This window comes from Passer domesticus, chromosome 1, assembly GCF_036417665.1.
Source record: "Passer domesticus isolate bPasDom1 chromosome 1, bPasDom1.hap1, whole genome shotgun sequence".
Taxonomy (NCBI): Eukaryota; Metazoa; Chordata; class Aves; order Passeriformes; family Passeridae; genus Passer; species Passer domesticus.
The window spans coordinates 42,736,843-42,756,556 of NC_087474.1; the positions used below are offsets into that span (position 1 = coordinate 42,736,843).

At 37.0% G+C, this 19,714-nt stretch overlaps 1 protein-coding gene and 1 long non-coding RNA gene across 2 annotated transcripts; one reads left to right on the forward strand and one right to left on the reverse strand.

The window, feature by feature from the left end:
- Positions 1–1,493: 1,493 nt before the first annotated feature.
- On the forward strand, positions 1,494–19,590 carry LOC135298622 (prostatic acid phosphatase-like). Its single transcript, XM_064416404.1, has 11 exons — positions 1,494–1,649; positions 2,991–3,086; positions 5,572–5,658; positions 6,256–6,408; positions 8,544–8,642; positions 9,762–9,857; positions 12,225–12,357; positions 13,606–13,688; positions 14,576–14,682; positions 15,167–15,336; positions 17,802–19,590. Exons 1-10 carry the CDS (start codon positions 1,536–1,538, stop codon positions 15,321–15,323), a joined length of 1,125 nt encoding a protein of 374 aa, XP_064272474.1. The 5' UTR covers positions 1,494–1,535; the 3' UTR covers positions 15,324–15,336; positions 17,802–19,590.
- On the reverse strand, positions 6,321–16,696 carry LOC135298650 (uncharacterized). The gene is made up of 3 exons (XR_010360687.1): positions 16,592–16,696; positions 12,818–12,911; positions 6,321–7,466 (listed from the first exon to the last, which is right to left on the reverse strand). It is a non-coding gene; the product is annotated as an uncharacterized LOC135298650 (long non-coding RNA).
- Positions 19,591–19,714: the final 124 nt, after the last annotated feature.

A 19,714-nucleotide genomic window follows, 5' to 3' on the forward strand; every position in this document is an offset into this window, starting at 1 on the left:
TATATGGAGAACCTGAATGGAGCCTTGCAATTGTGAGAACTTGCCTATTTTTTCTGAGTTCTATTTTTTCTGAGGTCTATTTAAAAATCTTGTCTTGCAGAGCAGTGTATTTTAGGAGTAGTGTCTGATGCCATGTTCTCTAGAAACAGCAAAACACAGACTCTTCAGAGAAATTGTTGAGGTATGACACGTACAGGGTGTGAATAGCTTCAATCAGTTGACCCATATCTCCCCAGGTGCCTCCAAATTTAAAAAAAAAAAAGGCATTTTCTTTCTCAATAAATGTGGGCAAGTCCCCACATTTTTTTTATTTCTGAATCTCTTAAAATTGTCAGAGATAAAAGCAGAAATGAAAGTGTGACCTCTGATTGTTTCACAGAGGAATCTTTTTAGCTCTGACAGATGTGAAAGATACAACATTGTTACCTCAGGAAGGAGAACTGATTCCCCCTAGAGAAGTCTATATCTAATAATCACAACAAAAGTTTTGTTTTGTGCCTTAAACTAGTTTCGGATTACATAACCTTTTTGGGTAGCAACATGATTTTTTTTTTTCAGTAATTTCTTTTAAATTCTTACAGACAGCTTTTGATGACTAAGAAATCACCCTCAATTTTAACATATTAACAGGACTTTCACTAACACATGAATGGACTGAACATAAATCAATAACTTGCAAGATCAATCCTGTCTCTCGCAATGGCATCTCTGACCCAGAGTTTTTTTCTCATTTAAAATATACTGGGGAAATGACAGAAGCAACTCTTGATATATGTACCCTCTAACAATGAGAGTGTTTGCAGCAAGAGAAATTTGAAAAGTTAAAATTTAACTAACTGTATGAAATTCTGGGGGATAGTTCTAGAAAACAGCGTCACCTGCTTTGCCACTAGAGACAGTAGATTTAGTTCAATCTATTAAAGAGATTAAAAGTTCATTCATATATCTCTACATTTTTTGCAATGAATTTAGGCTTATTCCTGTTCCTTTGCAACAAAACCTTCTGTTGCTTATTCCTCCTACAAATCACAGCCAAATCCCAGGAAAATCCAGAGATACTTTATAAAAGGACATTTGTTAGCACTGCTCCTTCTAGTACAAAGTGTTCAGAGAAGACTGGGAGCACTAGGAATGCAGATGGTTTTATAGTCCTTTTGCATACAGTAAGATACCCACAGCATTTTCATATTTGGGAAGGCTGACTGACCCATACTAAATTCTAGTTCAGTAACAGAAGGCAACCTCTGGCTCTTTACATTCACCTGCCTTGCCAGGGGCAGGAATTAGAGAGCTCAGAGATTTCACTCTATGCTATACATGGGACACAGATATTGAGTACAAATGAGAAATACACTTTTCATTTCATGAGTTCCCTGAAAAGCACTAACCCTAGAAAGGGAGAGAAGCAACTTCACAGCCTGCTCTCAGATTTCACTAAGCACTGCTGACTCCACCCCTCTTAGCCATATATCTACTGTCTCACCACGTGCAGCCAGGGACCTTGATGTGCAAAATAGCTGAAAGCTACCCTCAGGATGAGAGCAAGGCAGCTGGTCTGTGGAATTTGGAGTCTGTGTTTCCTGTTCTGTCTTTTCTGCATTTTTCTTCACCAAACAACAGCTAAAAGAAAACTGAAGTTTGTGTCCCTAGTAAGTATGGGCAAATGAAATTTCTTCAAAACCTGTCACTTACTACACTTTTTGTACTCTAGGGTAGGGAGGAGGGGGCACATTTTCAAATATTTAAATGTTTCCTCCATATCCAAAATTAATTATTGTATTGTTCCAAAACATATTAATTTTAAATAAGATTTTATAATTTTGTCTCCTTTATGCACTCCTACATGAGCTTACTTTCTGGATGGATATAGAATGCATATTTTATAGAACTGAGAGAAAAATAGCACAGGATTTGGTTTTAAAATGTAAAAGAGAATTTCATAACTAAATACCAACATTGCAAAAACCCTCTTTACCATGGAAGAGTTTCCACTTTTCCAGTGGTTTCAATGGACTAACACACAAAGTAAATTTCGGTATATGAAAATCAAACAAGTGTACAATGACGTTGAACAAGCAACACAGAAACCAGCACTGTGAATCTAATGCTATTTGCAATGGTTATGATGTACCATTTGTTTGCAGAAAGCCTGAATCTTATTCTGAACATCACACACACATATCAATAATTTATATAATTTTTTTCCCTGCAGTTTTTGATTTAATTTTTCCCTGCTTGGATTAAGAAATTTAAAAAAAAAATCTTAAAATTTTAGAATAATATCGCTCATATCTACAGGAATTATGCTGCAAAGCACATGAAGCAAAGAATTCATTGCATGAATGAAAATATCCAATATATCTGTATAAATACAGCTTTTTTCTGAAGTGAAATTCCAAAACAGGTTCAATGTTTTCAGAGCAACAGTTTAGCCTGTATTTACATATTAGATAACACTTCTATCACCTCTTGTGATGAAAAAGCCAACATATGACTTTTTAAGGCTAATTTCTGTGAAGTGAGAGAATTTCACAGGAGTCATCCACAGAACTGTTACTTTGAGTGATAGTTTTGGTTTTTTCCTTTTGAATTCCAACTTAGTTATACCAAAATACTAGCATTCAAATATCTCTGAAAAATTACTTACGTGATTCTGTTTGTTTTCTGTTTATTTAATATTAAGGTCTATACCTTCTAAAATACATAAAACCTCTTTAAAATATAACAGAGTATCCTGTGGTTTTATAACTTGCAAAAATTTATTTGGGCTAATTTATTGTAAAATGCCAAAAAAGAACCAGTTATATTTGTCTAAATAAATTAAACAGGAAATGTAGCCATCTAAATTTAAGGCAAGCACCATTAATATACTTAGCATCTGTCAGATACAGTATTCACTGTCATAGCATATTCCTTGTGACTACACTAATTAGTAATAATCATCACAAAAAATACCAGTAACACAAAAGCAATTTCATCTATTTTATCAGGTATTTCGCCATGGTGATCATACCCCACAGGAGTTTTTCCCAACTGATAAGCACAAAGAAATTGCAAGACAACAGGGATATGGCCAACTTACCAAGGTGAGTTTGTTTACCTGGGCAAAGAACTGAAATATTGAAAGATGTTGTGTTGATATTTGGGGGTTGGAACTTTGCTTTGGAGAAAGCCCTTATTAAGTTGCCATTTAAGGACAGCCAAGGAACTTATGAGGAAACTACAGCAACATCACTCACTAATTTTGAATTAAACTGAGCCAGCCTGTTTTGGTCCAGTGTCAGCATATATTGAGCTTTTTGATTGCAGACTAGGGTCTTCTGGGAGGAGCCAGGCACTGGTGACCATTTCAGAAGATTTAATCATCAGTAGCAGAAGGTGATGGAAGTGCTGACAGACACAACCCTCCCTCAATCTCTGCTGAATAGGAGTGTTTTCTTACTCATAAACTGTTAAGTTCAGTACAGGCAGAAACTCTTCTTATGCTATGCCCAAGAAAGTTGATTTAAAACTCAGTTAGTTTAGTGCAGGCATTTGTGGAATCAGCTGTTGGTGGTAACCAGAAGCAGCACAGACACTGTATGTGACTGATGCTGTGCCTGCCTTGACTGTAACTTCTATTAGCTGCCATCTCTTATAAATGGAGCCATGAGTGAACTGTAAGGCTGTAATGCAATATTTGGACACTGGGTGTTTTTTCCCCTCCCACTGGCAGGACCCACTACGTCTGTATGCTTGTGCTTCGTTCCTTTTTGCCCAAGATATGCTATTTGGATGGCAAAAGCTGCCAGTTATTTGCCCAGCACTCAGAACCAGGCAGTCTCTCTGAAGTAGTCTGAGAAATGTGGTTGCCCCAAATAAATGGCTACAGTGCATATGGAGGCAGACTGTGTGTCTCTCTGTTAGGCACACGCACCTTATGTGCAGTGTCTCTGCAGTGGGTCTCTCACCTAAAAGAACTTGCCAGGTCTCCGCCAAAATCAGAACAGAACAAACTGCCTGAGGGGTTCCTCCTCCCCATGGTTCTTAGGAGGCAAAACTGGTCTCCAAAGCAAAATCAGGCCTATTTCTGCTCAAGTCAACTCCCTTGAAGAAACAGGAGTAACAGTAGATTCCCAACTCAGCTGTGACTCAATCATTCCATATAAACGCTATGCAAGTTCAGCAATCCATGCCAGCTTGCTCCAAGGCATAGAAGACTTCAAGACCCAGGAGTCAGGACTTAACAACATGCATATTAGGCAAGTTGAGGCAGAAGCCTAAACCACACATACTCCCTAGGAAACTGGGTGCACCATTCCAGCATGAGAAAGAGGTGATCATGTGCACACACAGTGGGTCCTGAGTAACTCCTAGTTGACTTGGCTTTGAGCAGGAGGTTGGACTAGAGACTTCCCAAGGTGCCTTTCAGCCTGAATTATCCTCTGATCCCACAGCTTAGAAAATTTCTTTAGGAAGCAATGAGTAAGCACTGTATTTCAGATACCAGTGTACAGTAATGATTACATGAGCAAAGTGGAAAATATTTAAATTTAGGCCAGGAAACACCATGTACAAGTAAAAAGATGGCAATATAGAGACTATTACAGGGACACTGTGTGTGATTGTGGTGGAGTCAACACCCCAGGGGTGTTTAAGGAAAGAGTGGATGGTACCTAATTCCATGGTCTAATTAACATGGTAGCATTAGGCAATAGGCTGGACTCAGTGATGTCCAAAGTCATTTGCAACCTAACTGATTTCGTGATTTAGTGATTCATATGTGATGTGTTCACAAAATTATGTAGGTAAGTTGAAAGATGTTCAGCTAAGAGCTACCAAAATGTTGGGACTGGAAAAATTTTGCTTTGAGGGTAGAGAATTGTCATCAGTTTCATTTAACACAGAGATAAAGTGACTTGATTCCATTTTATGGATTATTGTTTAACTGTGAATAAGATCTGTGATGGCGAATGTTATTCAAAATTGCAACAAGATTCAGTGACTGAAAGTTGGGAACACAGTCAGGCAAGAATCAAAAAAGAAATGTTTCAGACTGTTGATAACTATTGTAGCAAAATGCCCAAAGGCTTGGAGGACTTTTACTTCAAGACTTCTATTCTGAAAAACTAGATCTTGCCCCAGGCTAAAAGTGTAGCCCCCCATAAGGAATCACTGGTGATACTCTATGGGATTTGTATCCTGGATGTGTCTTCATGGACAGGTGGCTGCTCTGTCTGCACTCCCAGTTAATCAGCTCTGAGACAGCAACAGAGTAGAAAGTAGACAGATGGTGTTGGAACATCTCTATGCCTGCTTTAAGTCTCACTAGCTCAGATAAACATACACATAGCTTTCCACAGAGCAAAATACAAAACTGCATCTACCAGGAGTCATATCTAATGTTATCCAATAACATACATGCAGCAACTTCACTAATTTTTTCTCATGTCTTCTTTCCTAATTAAATTTGAAAAAGAAAAAAGGTCTTTATTAAAATAACATCAAATATTATTGTATTCTTTTTTGGTTGTAGGAATGGATGCATAGCACATTTCTTTAGCCTCTTATGCTCTTGTGTTACTTCTACAGCTTGGCATACAACAACAGTATGAGCTTGGCCAGTACATGCGGAGGAGATACTCTCATTTCCTGAGCGTTGTATACAAGCAGTGTGAGGCAAGTACTGGATCTGGGCAGGAAGATGGTTGTTAATGGGACTTCCTGGATGCATAAGAGTCTAAACCTGGTGCAGTTGGAGAAAATGTAATACCAATTGAAGTCAATGTCATTCCAAAGTATCCCTGAAACTGTAGTTCAGCTTTTATCCTGATGTGAAAATCACAAAAGCTTTTAGGCTGCACATCAGGTTCAGCTCCCTCCCTGCTGTATGGGAGAGCATCTGTGTCAAATACCTCCAATGCTACACTTCTACATAGAATGCAGGTACAATGCAGTTTTCATCTAGGTTCCAGCTTTTTAGTGCACATGCCATGCCCCAAAGCCTAGAGGGTCAAATAGAGTCAATCTCATGTTGTCCACTAGGATTTCTAAGATGTTAGCCTGCTGCAGCTCAGTTGTCCAGGAAAATGTTATTCCAGCTGCAGTCTTTCTCCTTGCTTCTTCTTTCTCACAGACCTTCTTCATGCCACTCCATTTTAATGACAACTTCCCCAGTACCAGCCCCTTTTTTTCCTACCAAGAAGGCAATAAAGTAAACCTAACGAAAGACATTACCATCACAAATGTTTATTTTTCTTTTTTTTCCTCCTTCAGATTTATGTTCAAAGCACTGACTGTGATCACACACTTATGAGTGCTCAGGCAAGTCTTGCCGGACTGTACCCACCAACACAGGACCAGATTTGGAACCCCAGAATCCTTTGGCAGCCAATTCCAGTTCACACAATGCCACTGTCACAGGATAATGTGAGTATAAACTAGGGGGCATCTGCTTTCCCTTGATCATTAGTAAAGTACATAGGATATGAGATAAAGGTGCAGCAAAAAGCTCATAGTAAAGGCAATGAAAAGAACATTGTTACAAGCATTTTGCAGGAAGGCTTAATAAGCTGAGTAAAAGTGTTGGTAAGTATTTCACAGGAATGGACTTGCATATCAGAGACATGATCTTAACAAAAGAGAAAGAAAAATGGGAGTACTGGGTGTAGAGAAAAAGTTCATTTATAAGGTGAGTAAATCACAGTAGAAGTAGATTAATCCTAAATTTAATGCAAACATGGTTTTCTTTGTGTGAGAAGAGGAAAAATACTTAATCTCACTAGTGCTTCAGTATTGCTTAGTCCGCAGCCAATGAAGAGGACAAAAGAATCATTCTGGGACTTACATTATGGTGAGAATTGGGTTACAGGATTGTTTTTCATGCACTTTGCAGGTCAATGCACGTACTCCAAAGATTGGTGCGAAAAGTAAAAGGGGAAAGGAAGGAAAACTCAGAGCTTTAAGCACAAGTTCATAGGGCAATGTATTTATTCACCTCCCCTCCTCAGCTCCTCACTTTGGAGTGGTAAGCAATCCTGTGGATACCAGCTCTGTAGCTTGCATATACTTGTGCTAGAGGGGAAAACTGTACAACTGACTGGAGATGGAATCTCCTGTGTGTAGAAAATCTGTGATAAAAAGTTAAGATCAGGAGTGTGCAGCATGAGTCCCAGTTTATGAGAGCAGGCTTGCACATGTGATGCAAGATAAATTGTGTGGGCTTTACAAGTCTAGTTAACACAGTCTATGATGATAAGGGAATCACGTCAGATTGGACATGGAGCAATGGTTTTCACCTCAGGGTAATGACAGCATGAAAGTGGAAGGCATGGAGACATGTCTTCCTCTTCACACACACAGCCAGGCACAGTCAGGAGCTGCTTCTGACACTGTCACAGGTGGGGATATCTCAGCAGAGAGACGAGAATACCTGGCCAGTACCAACACAGATGGCACACTCAGCAAGCAGGTGCTGCAATTCACGTCTAGGGGAGCAAGTAAGTTTATTCCAACAAATCATGAAGTCATGAACACATGCACAATTGTCATACTTTCTTCAACTATTTGTGTTTTAGCCTTATTTATCTTTACTACATATACAGGCTAAGCCACATGTATCCTACAACATAAAACAAGTGTCCCTCATTTATTGGCGAAGTCATGCCTGTTTGTGAACCTATGGCTATAATTCACAAATACCTTCCTATCTTATGGAATGCATAGTTTGTATTTCTAAAAAGACTGAGGAACTGCTGTGAAGCATTCCAAGCTAATTATCCTTTCAAATCTCTCAAGTTCTTTTCAAAGTTCTTTTAATATTGGGACTATATAGATGGGGCTACATTACTGAGAAAAGGACAAAAAACACATTAGGGAAAAGCACTGATAATATCAGTGTAAAATTTTAATTTTTGTTTAAAATGTAACACAGAAAAAGAGAATAAAATAAATTTAGCTAACATATATAAATACATATAAATGAAATAACAAGTTCTTAAGTTATTCCAGTCATGTTTAACATTCTTATATCTTAGGTTGATGAAAGACAAAACCGAGTTACAGAAAGTTCATAAATTTCTACAATTTAACTGAACTACATGAAGCTGTGTTAAACAGACTCAATACAGCTGAGTATGCACAAAGACACTTACTGCAGTCCAGCTGCTGCTTTGCAATTTGTTGTAAAAATGTGATGGTGTATGCAAAGAAAGACTGAACACAATGAATGAAATCATCCCTGGAGAAGCTAAGAACAAAGGAGTTCATGAGGGCTTGTCTCAGTCTTCTGTCAAAGGACAAATTTCATCTTGTATAAATGAATCCTTTAACTTTGAACTACTGCAGCTATTACTCCTCTGAACATTTAAAGATTCTTTTGTATGTAGTCATCAGTATGACTCCTAGAGTCCTGAAGATGAATATCCTTGAAACTACGTTCCCAAATTATTTTTCAGCTTGTCCTAACTAGTGCAGCAGATCAGAACAGCAATCTTGCAAGGGTATATTGAATTGCAGAACAAGATTCACCTTGCCTAACTAGGATTTTGTAATTTTCTTTCCAGTTGCTATACCTACCTCTCTCACACTGCCCAAAATACAAGGAGCTTCTGAGAGAAACCTTTGCAACAAGGGATTTCCAAAGGCAATTCAAGCACTACAAGGTAAAGTATTCTCAGTTCTGGAAATCCAGATAAAGTGTACCACTTCTTCAACATTATCTAACACATGGGTTTAAAAAATAACAGTTAATATGATCCCTTCAGATCTCAAATCTTCAGAGTGGGTGTAGACAACATACCCAAAAAACAATTACAACATTAGAGATCCAGCTGGACTGGGCTATTCCCGACAATTGAAAATGGCAAGCCACAGAAAAGATAAATTATTGACCTACTTGCAAAAACTTAGTTTCGAGGGGACTAGACAAAACAAAAACTCAGATAAAATCAGAGTCAATGCCTCTCAGATTATTCCAATACCTCTCTCTGTTTACTCCCTTGTAAAGAAACTCCTCTGACATCTCTGCCTATACAAGTCTCTGAGTTCAGATTCATTTTCTCAGCTCAGTTCCCCAGAATTTCTATAACAGTCTCAGTGTTTTTCTCAAGTACCTATTCATGTTTTCCACCCAAAATCTTAATTTTGGTGTTCTCTTATGTTTTGTGCCTGTCTTCATATGGTATCCTTTCCTTTCTTTCTCCATCATCAAAACCTTTGCATGTCTATATAACCAGATGCTTATTCTGCTGCAACCTTCTACTTCACATGTGTATTCATCAGGACACTATGATCCTCACCTGTTTTTCTATCTTATCTTTCACCATTGACCTCAATCATCCATTTGTGGCTCTGCATCTGGGTATTATATGCAAGTAAATCACAATTCCCATTTTACATCAGCACATTTACATCATACCTCTCCTTCTCCTGAGTACCAGTATCAGAATAATTCTGTTTACCACACTTCCTTTAAGCACTTCTTGGATTTCTGTCAGACTTCTTCATATATCTGTGTTCCCTCTACTTCTTTCTAAACATTTCCAGCAAGCATAAATAATCACCATACTTCAAATCGGAACTAAAATCACCAACCTTGTCTAAATGAATAGGCCAAATTCTCTTACCTCTAGGCACTGGTTTATTGCTTAAGTGCAAAGTGCACTTAAACAATGAACCTTCTTTCTAAAAATTCCTATGTACTACTATGGCAGGCAATGTGTAGAAATCCTGTAAAAATGCCCTCAGTAATACAAGTTTGGATATTTTTCTTTGTATTCCAGCAATTTCTGAAGTTTTTAGCCACTCATACAGGATATCCATTGAAGAAGTTGACTAGTGAAAGGATTTGGAAGCTCTCTGACACTTTACAATATGAGGTAAATAGAATCATAGAGTCATTTAGGTTGGAAAAGACTCTTAAGATCTTTGAGTCCAATAGAAATTCCTACACTTCCTTCAACCTGGTATTTTTGATTTATTTTTTTATTGTAAGTCATAAAAAGATCATAGATCTGTGCTTCAAAATTTTTTTACACATCGACTACTTGCAGCTTCTTTCCTAGAAACCCTCACTTAACATCAAACTTACAACTGAAAATCCTGTAAACACTCAAGGTGTGAGGCTGCTGTGTGTCATCTACCCCTGTAAGGAACACATATTCAAGATCCAGCCAGTGACTGCATATGGAGAATTAGGCAAAAGCATACCTTAGGATAAAATTGTCTTGTAACTCCCCCAGACCCCACTAGGAGATACACAGGGATAAAAATATGTTGCTGGCAAAGAAACATAAGCATCCTTCCACAAAGATTTTATGCAAATTGAATAAGCAAGAGAAGCCATTATTTGTACATTGCCAGTAGTGGACCGAGTATTTTCAGGAATTAAGCAGCCATTGGAATGACACAAATTGCTATTTGTGCAAGTTTGGGAGCTTGTTCTAAGCAAAGGTATCACAAAAGAGCATGAATTGTATAAAAAAGGGGTACTATGCTGCCAAACTGGTATGGGTATCTGGGCTCCGCAGTCTGGAAATGTCATGATTTGAAAAAAATCCTGACTGCCCTTAACTTAGCAAGAAATTCCTCTTCAAAGTTGAGATTTACCTCAGCTGACATAAAATTGCAGTCTTGTGTTTAAAAGTTATTTTTGAAGGCAGCTTTTGCTACACTTTCATGCATAACTATTTATAAACATATATTAATGATAAATTGGTCATCAGTACTGGCATATTAGTGAAGAAGTTTTAAGGTGGATTTCAGAAGCAACATGTAATATTTTACAGGGTGTGATACGAATGAGCTTACCTTCATTCCTGCAGTTTTTGCAAAAATCCAACTTTAATCAAAGCAGACTTGAATAGAATGTTAGCCAGGGACTTAAGTTAAATGAAATGTTAACATGCTGGGACATCTCACCGTAATTTCAGTGAGGTCACCCTTCCATGTTTTCCAAATGCAGGGCCACAACTTTCTATTTCAATAGTTAAATCATACTGAGAATCTGTGTCACCAGACAAATTTGGAAAATCCACAGCTCTCATCAAGAATCTAGCTAAACGCTGGAATTAAAAAAAAAAAAAGTGCTTCTCCTTCTAGTGTTACATTTGATGAGCCTTGGTCTTTGATACTACTGACTGAGGTCTCCAAGGGTATCAGTTAAGACATCTGCCATAAAAGCCTCTCTCATTTTTCAAGCATACAGAGAGAGCGTGCTTACACAGTTTTTAAATCCAATTCTTGAAATTATAGTAGCACACATCTCTCTGTATTTGTTACTTTCAGCTAAGTGTTATCTGACTTTCAGGTAACTCGGAGACTGAGGTGTTCGCTTGCCTACAGACTGTCTTAAATAGCATGCAACCATCCAATTCTTTCCTCAAGATATAAATCACATTTATTAAAAGAGAAATGGATAACATTGTGATCTGAGATGGTCTAACCAATAGCACATTCTATTGTTTTCTTGTTTAAACAAACCCTTAAAGTAGTTGACATTTTCCTTTGAGTTCACTTGTTACAAGAACACTCCTTTTGGTGAGCTCAGTCCAAAGGTTACATTGCTCTAAAGGAAAATTACCAACCTTGTTTAAACAGGAATTCAGGGTACTGCAAACCAGGAGTGTTGTGCATATTTTCCCTTCTCAAAGTTGTGATCACTTATGTACCTTGGACTGCATCCCCAAGGAAAGACTAATCTGCTCCACTTTAGCTTGAGGACTGTGACAGTACCCAATAGACCACAACAGGTACAAATTTCATTTATATCTCATCCTTATACATCTACTCCATACTTCAGTACATCCATACTGCAGCTATACATTGATCTCTGTATTCCTCTTACACCTGAAAGCTACCAGCCCTTAAAATCCTGATGTTTATACAGGATTTGTTTCAGTAAAAATACATCCCAGCACATCACTGGAAAAGTAATACACTGATTTTTTGCACCTGACAACATAAAAAATGCCAGTTGCTTTTTGTGTAATTTTAGTATTACTAATAAATATTCCTCCTCTTGTTGAAAACTGCCCTTCAAATATCTTTCAAGCATTATGATGCTATAAATAGGAATGCTACAGCTGTCTAAATGCAAAATACAGTCATTCTTTTATTACAATGAGAAAATGTTACTGGAGTGAAACATTTGGAATTTGTTCTGAGAAGAATTTTGTGGCAGAATAAATAACAGTTAGCATTAGGAATCAGTAAGAAAATCAGCATGTTTTCTTTCTTCACTCTAGGATATTAACAATTACACTTTACCTGTTTGGGCTACTCATGGTGTCAGGACCAAGCTGATAAAGCTGTCAGAATTGTTATTGCAAGCAGAATTTGGGGTCCACAAAAAAATACAAAAATCACGTTTGCAGGGAGGTAAGCTGAATTCTTACCCCATTTAAAACCAAAAGCAGGATGGGAAAGAGGAAAGGGTATATGACAATGTTGCTGATTTTATGGTAGAATGGTGAAAGATGCCATTATGGGGATATTGGTGGGCAGCACTGAAATATTTTGATTAATGGGGAGGGAGATGGTGAGCATATGTATCATGAATACCCTAATCTAACATTGTAATTGAGATATCATTTAGATTACACTGTATAAGAAATTCAATATAACATACAGATTCTTGTTGAATTGAATGAAGTCTGAACTTAGCATAAGCCTCCATGAGTAACTTACTTAGAAAAAATATTATTTGTAAGAATGGTGACTTTGTTGCCTAACAGTCTTCATATTCCACTACTGAGAGTCCTAAAATGAGATTACCAAACTGCTTCTAAACCTTACTCTGCTCAGAAAACAGTTGCTGAAATTTGAAAGTACTTTATACCTTTTTTATCACTCGTTCTCCTCCAGTCTTCCACTGTCATCTTTTGAGCCTCCTTTTTGTTTTATATGGGCACTGTACAGGTAGGATCTGTGAGCTAGGAAGACAAATGAACATATAATAATGAATTAATTTGTTGCATTTTTCAAAGCTCCAACTTGTAAAACTTGGCACAAAGTTCAAACCTCTGCCCTTGCTTTACTAACCATTGCTCTTAAAAATGTGCCAGAAGCTAAAGACTAATTCTGTCTAATTTGCTGGCTGGTACAGTTCTACTTTTAGGATTTTAACCTGTCAACATGGCAACCTTATATTAACATACTAGAGCAGCCATTGATTTAAACCAAGTAGTTTGTCTTAACAGTTTTTCAGCAGTTAACATTAACAAAACTCAGACAACTACACAATTTATAAAGCCCCAGAGTCAAGAGGATATGCTCTTTCTTTTTTCTCTGGAAAGCAGGAAATCACTAAAGCTACACAGACAACGGGGTAGCACTCATTACTGTGCTCTTGCACTGTTCTGCTGGCACAAAGTAACTATGAACGCACTGTTTGAAGCTGTTGAGGCTATTAGGGATCCCCAAAACATTTTACACAGAAGTAAAACAGGCCCACTGCTCATTTGAAAGATACTGTCACTATTAATCAAGGCACTCTGCACAAATTACCAATTGAGTTAATCGAACAAATCTGGTGCACTTAGTGACAGATTGCTGAAATGGCAACAATCGATACAGATGTTAACAAAGCATCTCTTTCATCGTCACTGCTTCCCCATTTTCTTTCAGGTATTCTTTTAAAAACTATTCTAAAGCATATCTTAGATGCTAGAAAGCCTTCATACCACCAAAAAATGGTTATGTATTCCACGGTGAGTGCTTTCTGTTTCTCTTGTGCTTCCTTTCTGCAGTTATTAAATGCAGTGAAAGCTGTGAACTTCTATTTCCTTCATGAAATACAGCTACAAGCATTTTTTTTATTTGGTTAACCTTAAACATCCTCAGATTTAAAAAAAAAAAATAATGAACAGATATTACTTTGAAACCTGAAGCATTCCTGGCTTACAACTTTCTACTGAATGTCATGGTTTTTTCATTGTAATAATGTTTTGACTGAGCAGGGAACTGGAAAAATCATGCCTCATGTTTTATTAAACCTGGATCACAAAGTTAATTTAAAACAAAATCTCCTTCCTCCTGCATCTTTCTCAAGTGCATATGGGGGAAAAAAAGAAAAAAATTAAGTTACAGTTATTTTATCAGGCTTTATGAAGGCAGTTACTCAATTTCGATCTTATATTTTTGTTTAGAATGTACAAATGCTGCCATTGGAGGAGGAAATTTTTTGATTGCTTTCACTAAAAAGTTCCTGTTACTAAACTGCATTTATATCATGACCTATTGGGTATATATCAGCTAAAGAGCTTACTGATCTGATCTCAAATAGTTCTTACTTAACAGGCAAAAACCCTAGTTCTTTTTAAAGAAGTTTTAACAGCTCCTATTAATTTTGTAAGAGCTGCAAATGACTAAGGCTTCTTAAATATTTACATATATGTACACTTTATACATGCAGGACTTCAGTTTATATAGCCATAAAGGGACAATATTTGCTCAACAGTGCAAAGGGCAGGTACTTATGAGGCCCTAATGAGGTTAATATTGAGTGGACAGATAATGTGAGGGAAATATTGCTAAATAAGAGGTTAATGCAATCATTTTCAACAGACCTTTAATTAAAGGTTTCTTCTGTTCACAGCATGCAGCCACCATTGCTGCCTTACAGATGGCACTCAATGTCTTCAATGGAAAATTGCCTCCTCACACTGCTTGCCATTTTTTTGAACTTTACCAGGAAAAAAATGGGCAAGTATCTGCAAGCTATACTGCTAATATGTACTTTTTCTAAGAAGGAATTTTCTGATACCCAAGACTAATTAAACCGGATATGTGAGGTTTACTATTCAGGGAAATATTACACATTGATTTTAATTATTGTAATTGCATTCATTTTAGTAATCAGTAGCAGAATAAGCCTGAAAACCATATCTCTATATATACATATAAATATATAGATATCTTACACTTCTGAGAGGTTGTTCTCCATCTTTTTTTATCTATTTACCTCCTTAGCAAAGACAGCAAACTACATGCACATTGGTGTTGACCCCACATTGCTTAAAAAAAGTTCTTTTCAGACTACTAATTATATTAGTAAACCATAAACATATTAGCAAGCAGACAAATAAGCTGGCTAAAAGTTTGTCCCCAAGTACAATAACTGCAGCATGGAAAGGCATGTGGTTTTGCACAGCTAACTTTATTTTGACCCCTCTGTGTTTTGAAACAGGCAATACACCATAGAAATGTACTACCGGAACAATTCCTTGAGGGAGCCTCACCCCCTCACTCTCCCTGGCTGCAAATTTCGCTGTCCCCTAGAGAGATTTACTCATCTGGTCTCTCCCATCCTCCTACCCTATTGGACAAGAGAATGTAGGATGTAGGACATCAAAAGAGGTAAGCTAAGTGCTTTGGGCACATGTACCCAGAAGTAAAGTCAGGATTACATCTTGAGCCAACAGCTCATTTGAAGTGACAGTAATTTTCATAAGGGTCTGCTCTGAAATGAAAAATATGCAGATCCAGGAAAAGAGAATTGTAACCATGGCTGTCATTCCTACTCCATCAATGCATTTATCTATTCCTGACCAACTTTCTGGTGAAATGAAATCAAGGCTGATCTGACTTTAGGGTACAGTTTTTCATGTGGGGTTTTTTGTTTTGTTTTGGTTTAGTATGATCCAAAAGATCTTCAGTTACTGAAGAAGTACATAAAAATGCACTGACTTGCAAACAGTCACCTTTTCTTCTCTAACTGCAGAGTGTTTGTCCAAGCTGATTAACAACAGTCAACAATTATGCATTCTCTCTATTTTAGCAGGCATTCAGAGATCAAAACAGATAAATATTGAATAGTACACCAGATTGGTACTTACCAGAATGTCAAAAGTATACAAACACACGTTGGTATACTAACTCATTTCCTCATAACTTGTCTATATCACCATATTTGGATGTTTAAATTTCCATTTTGACCACTTACAATACTTAGTTTTGCAAAATGAGGGAACAGGAAGGCATAAAATGGCATTGTATGTCTTTTATCTAGCTCTATATTACTTAAAGGAAATAAAAATCTAAGAAATCTCACTTTTCTGATGTTCAAATATTGTACCCAACATTAAAAAATCCCATATGGCTTTCTGAATCACTGATCTCAAGAAGAATTTGAATCGTCGGAGATTACAAGAATGCAGACCAGGCAACTCATCTGGTTGGAAATAATTTCCTGTTAAATATCTTGAATCCATTAATTGAGTGGATAGTATGGCCAGAATACACGAAAAATTAGCAAGTAATGATTCACTAAACAAATTTCTTCAATATAGTCATTGCTCACAAATTCTCAGGAAATATTTCCGGAAATTATCACATTTAATTGCAAAAGGTAATTTGACAGAGGAAGGGGCAGGTTGTTTCTGATGAGGTTTTTTTCCATTCACACTACTAATACAGTCATGGATATAATGATAAATACTTCATGTTTATATTGTGGTGCTTAATAATCTAAGATTTGTGGAAATTAATCCCTCCTCCTTCACAAAGCAAACTGTGTAACTGATCAGATAAATAAATGAAAAAAATTATATTTAAATTTTACAATAATAAAGACACAAATATTTAGCCTTCAAGTTTAACGCAAAGGCTGTACCTTGTTTCAATCCTCATATTTTTCTGAAGTAGAAGTTAGATGGCATTCAGGCATTTTATACCAAATTCAGCATCACTGCTTTCATTAGCAATCCTGAGTGCTGAAAACACATATAGACCACAAAAGAGGTTACAACCAAACCTGATACTCCGATAAAAATGTTTTCCATATTGTCATATCAAAATTTGACACTTTCCACTATTTTATCCTAGTTGATAAAATATGGATAGTTCAGAATGGACCTGTTGGGGCCATATCCTAATGTTTTGGACTAATTTAGGAAACATGAATTTCATTTTTCCTGCAGGTAGTTTTAAACTCTCTGCTGTGCATGAGTGACACTTGGGAAAAAGCCAAGGCACACTGATTCACAGGCTGCACAGTGCAGCACACTGACAGTCTGTGCTAAACCACTGTGCACTACCAATTCTCAAGGAATGCAGACAGTCTGGAACAGCTGACTTTTACCACCAGTGAGCTAAATTAAGGAGAAGAGTGATGCATAGTTTACAGGTCACAATTACACTTGACACAGACAACTGCAAAATCCCTGACTTCAGCTGTTTCCAACTCTGTCAAAATTCTTCTCAACTATTTTTCTTTAGTAATCCATATGTTATTAATTTGATAATACATGCATGAGAGCATTTTATGAAGCCCATAAATGTGATTTAAAAAATAATCCAGAAGTGTGACTGAGCTCAAAAATGTAATTATAAAGACAACTATTCTACAGGGAGACTCCAGTTCACAAACATACAGATGTTTCTATAAAAAGCTTAACTGAAGTTTTATGGAGAGGATTTATGTCCGCACTACCAGGAAATAAAGGGGCTAGGCAAGTATTGTTATTATAGGTCACACAATACAATAACAGTATTTGAGGGTGGTTTAAATGAGCCTTAAGTTCTTCCACATCTCAATGACCATAGAGTGAAATATAGGAAATGAATAAAGATCAGTATATTTGGGAAGGAGGTAAAACTGTGAGCTCTCCGTGTGGTCTTTTTGCTGCTCAGGAAGATTTCAGCATGGATTGACTCAACATTTCAACAGGCTTTTCCTAATCCCGTCAAAACGGGAGCAAATGTGTTAAGTCCTTCCCGCTTAGTCTGAACTGCTTCTTGTAGAGGTACTATTAACAGGCTTGCCATGTTTTTGGAGAATGCCATATGGTAAGAATGCATCTCTCTTTTTGTCTTCCCTTTAGGTGTTCCCTCCACTATCTTCAGAGTGCTTCACTTTATGAAAGAACTCTTCCCACACTGTGATATGACTGTGGTCCAACATTTCTCTTTAAATTCCATCAGCATGACCAACTGAGTCTCCTGATCTCTACCAAAAGAAAACATTCCTTAATGCTACAAACAAAAATTATAGAAAGCAAGGACTTATTCTTCATGAATATTTGCTTTACTGGTAAAACCCAATGCAATATGAAACCAGTGGAATTTTTCAAGACCTATTCTGTCAAAAGGGTCTTTGTCAGAACTACTTCAACAATGCAATTATAGCTAGAGTGTTTTCAAGGGCTATAGCCTTGATTTACAGCAAAATTGGAAAATACCTCTGAAGGAGTGTTGCCCTCTTTTGAAGAATGAGACAAGAACTTCCAGAATTGGTGACAGAAGCAATGCTTCAAATGGAGACCCTAAAAGGAGGAGTCATTCCACTCAGACTTTATTTTACTTAAGAAGCAATGAATCATTTTGCCCAAACAGTTCTCAGAAGCCACAAGAATGAGGATAATGCCTGCTTACTTACCTAAGAGATTTCTTTCTTCTTTTCTCTGCCTTTTACATGCACAAATCCCATATCTACATAGAAGGAAGATGAGACTTATGGAAAACTTGGAGTGTGAATCTAGAGATAAAAGGGGCCTAGAAACAGCCAGGCTAGCTAACATGAAGACCTAGCAACTACTAGTAGACCCAACAAGGCTTTCAGATATTCTTTCCAAAAAGACAGCAAAGCCAAGTGCTAATTTTGGAAGAAAAATAATTTTTGGTTTCAGATAGATTTTTTAACATCTTCCTTTTATTATGTTACCTTGACTGATCTGATCATATAAAGTCTGTTCTGATCTGATCATATAAAGTCTGTTCTCCTGGGAAATTGTAAGTAGACACTGTTCTTGACATGAACAAAAAAAAAATGGCAATACAAAATAAAAAAAAAAATCAGACCTGCATGCTCATTAAAATATGCAGTATATGTTGGGCAATCCTTTACTAGTTATGTTTTCTAATATTGCTATTGCAACAACAGCTTGTGTTCTTACTACAAAAGCTGGATCAGAACAATCAGATGCAACTAATTTCTGAAAACAATAGATATGTCTTTGCTTGAAGAACTCGGATTTCTTTTTTTGTTTGTTTTCTCACAGTGGATAGGACCTTTTGTCAACAGTCTTATTGCCCACAGATCATTTCAAAGAGAACTGGAGTAACAGCTGAGGTGCAGAAAATGTTGCTATTCTGGCTTCTTTTCCTCAGATCAGGCTTTTAAAATAGATGCTAAACCTGAAAAGTATATTCTATACAGCATAAGCAGATGTCACTCTACAAAATAAAAATTAATCAAAATAATAAAAAATATCCCTTTTCTGTCCAAAAAGAATCTAAGTTTCAGAATTCTCACTGTAAATGCCCTATTCTCTTCTCAGCAGTTCCCAATTTCTGTTCTTCTTAAGCCATCATAGGAAATATAATTCACCAGAAAAGCTGTAGTTAGATTTCCAGCCAAAAAATGCAACCCCTTTTACCATAGCATCCAAACAATGGTAAAAATGTTTTCTGACAACATGAGACAACCAGTTCTACCTGCTTCTTAATGCAAAGAAGAGCAAGCTTGTTTATTCTGTATTACCTTAATGTCCTATAATGGACACCAGAAGAAAGTCTTCCCAGGTCTGGCAGCCCTCGCAGGAAAGTTAGTGCCAGCTCTTTAAGTTATTCATCTCAAAGCCACGCTGATCATCACACCTCCCTTCCTAAGAAGTAATTAAAAAAAACCTGCTAGACGAAAGCAAACAGAAAGGAAAAGCCAAGACTCCACCATTATCAGTGTTAGACTTCTAACACATTGTAGCCTTGGCTGTCAAAACCAAATTTCTAGGCACTT

Coding starts and splice junctions, on each gene's coding strand:
- LOC135298622 (XM_064416404.1), top strand. CDS start 1,536: ATGAGAGCAAGGCAGCTGGTCTGTGGAATTTGGAGTCTGTGTTTCCTG. Junction 5,659..6,255: donor TTGTATACAAGCAGTGTGAG/GCAAGTACTGGA, acceptor TTCCTCCTTCAG/ATTTATGTTCAAAGCACTGA. Junction 14,683..15,166: donor CTTTACCAGGAAAAAAATGG/GCAAGTATCTGC, acceptor GTTTTGAAACAG/GCAATACACCATAGAAATGT.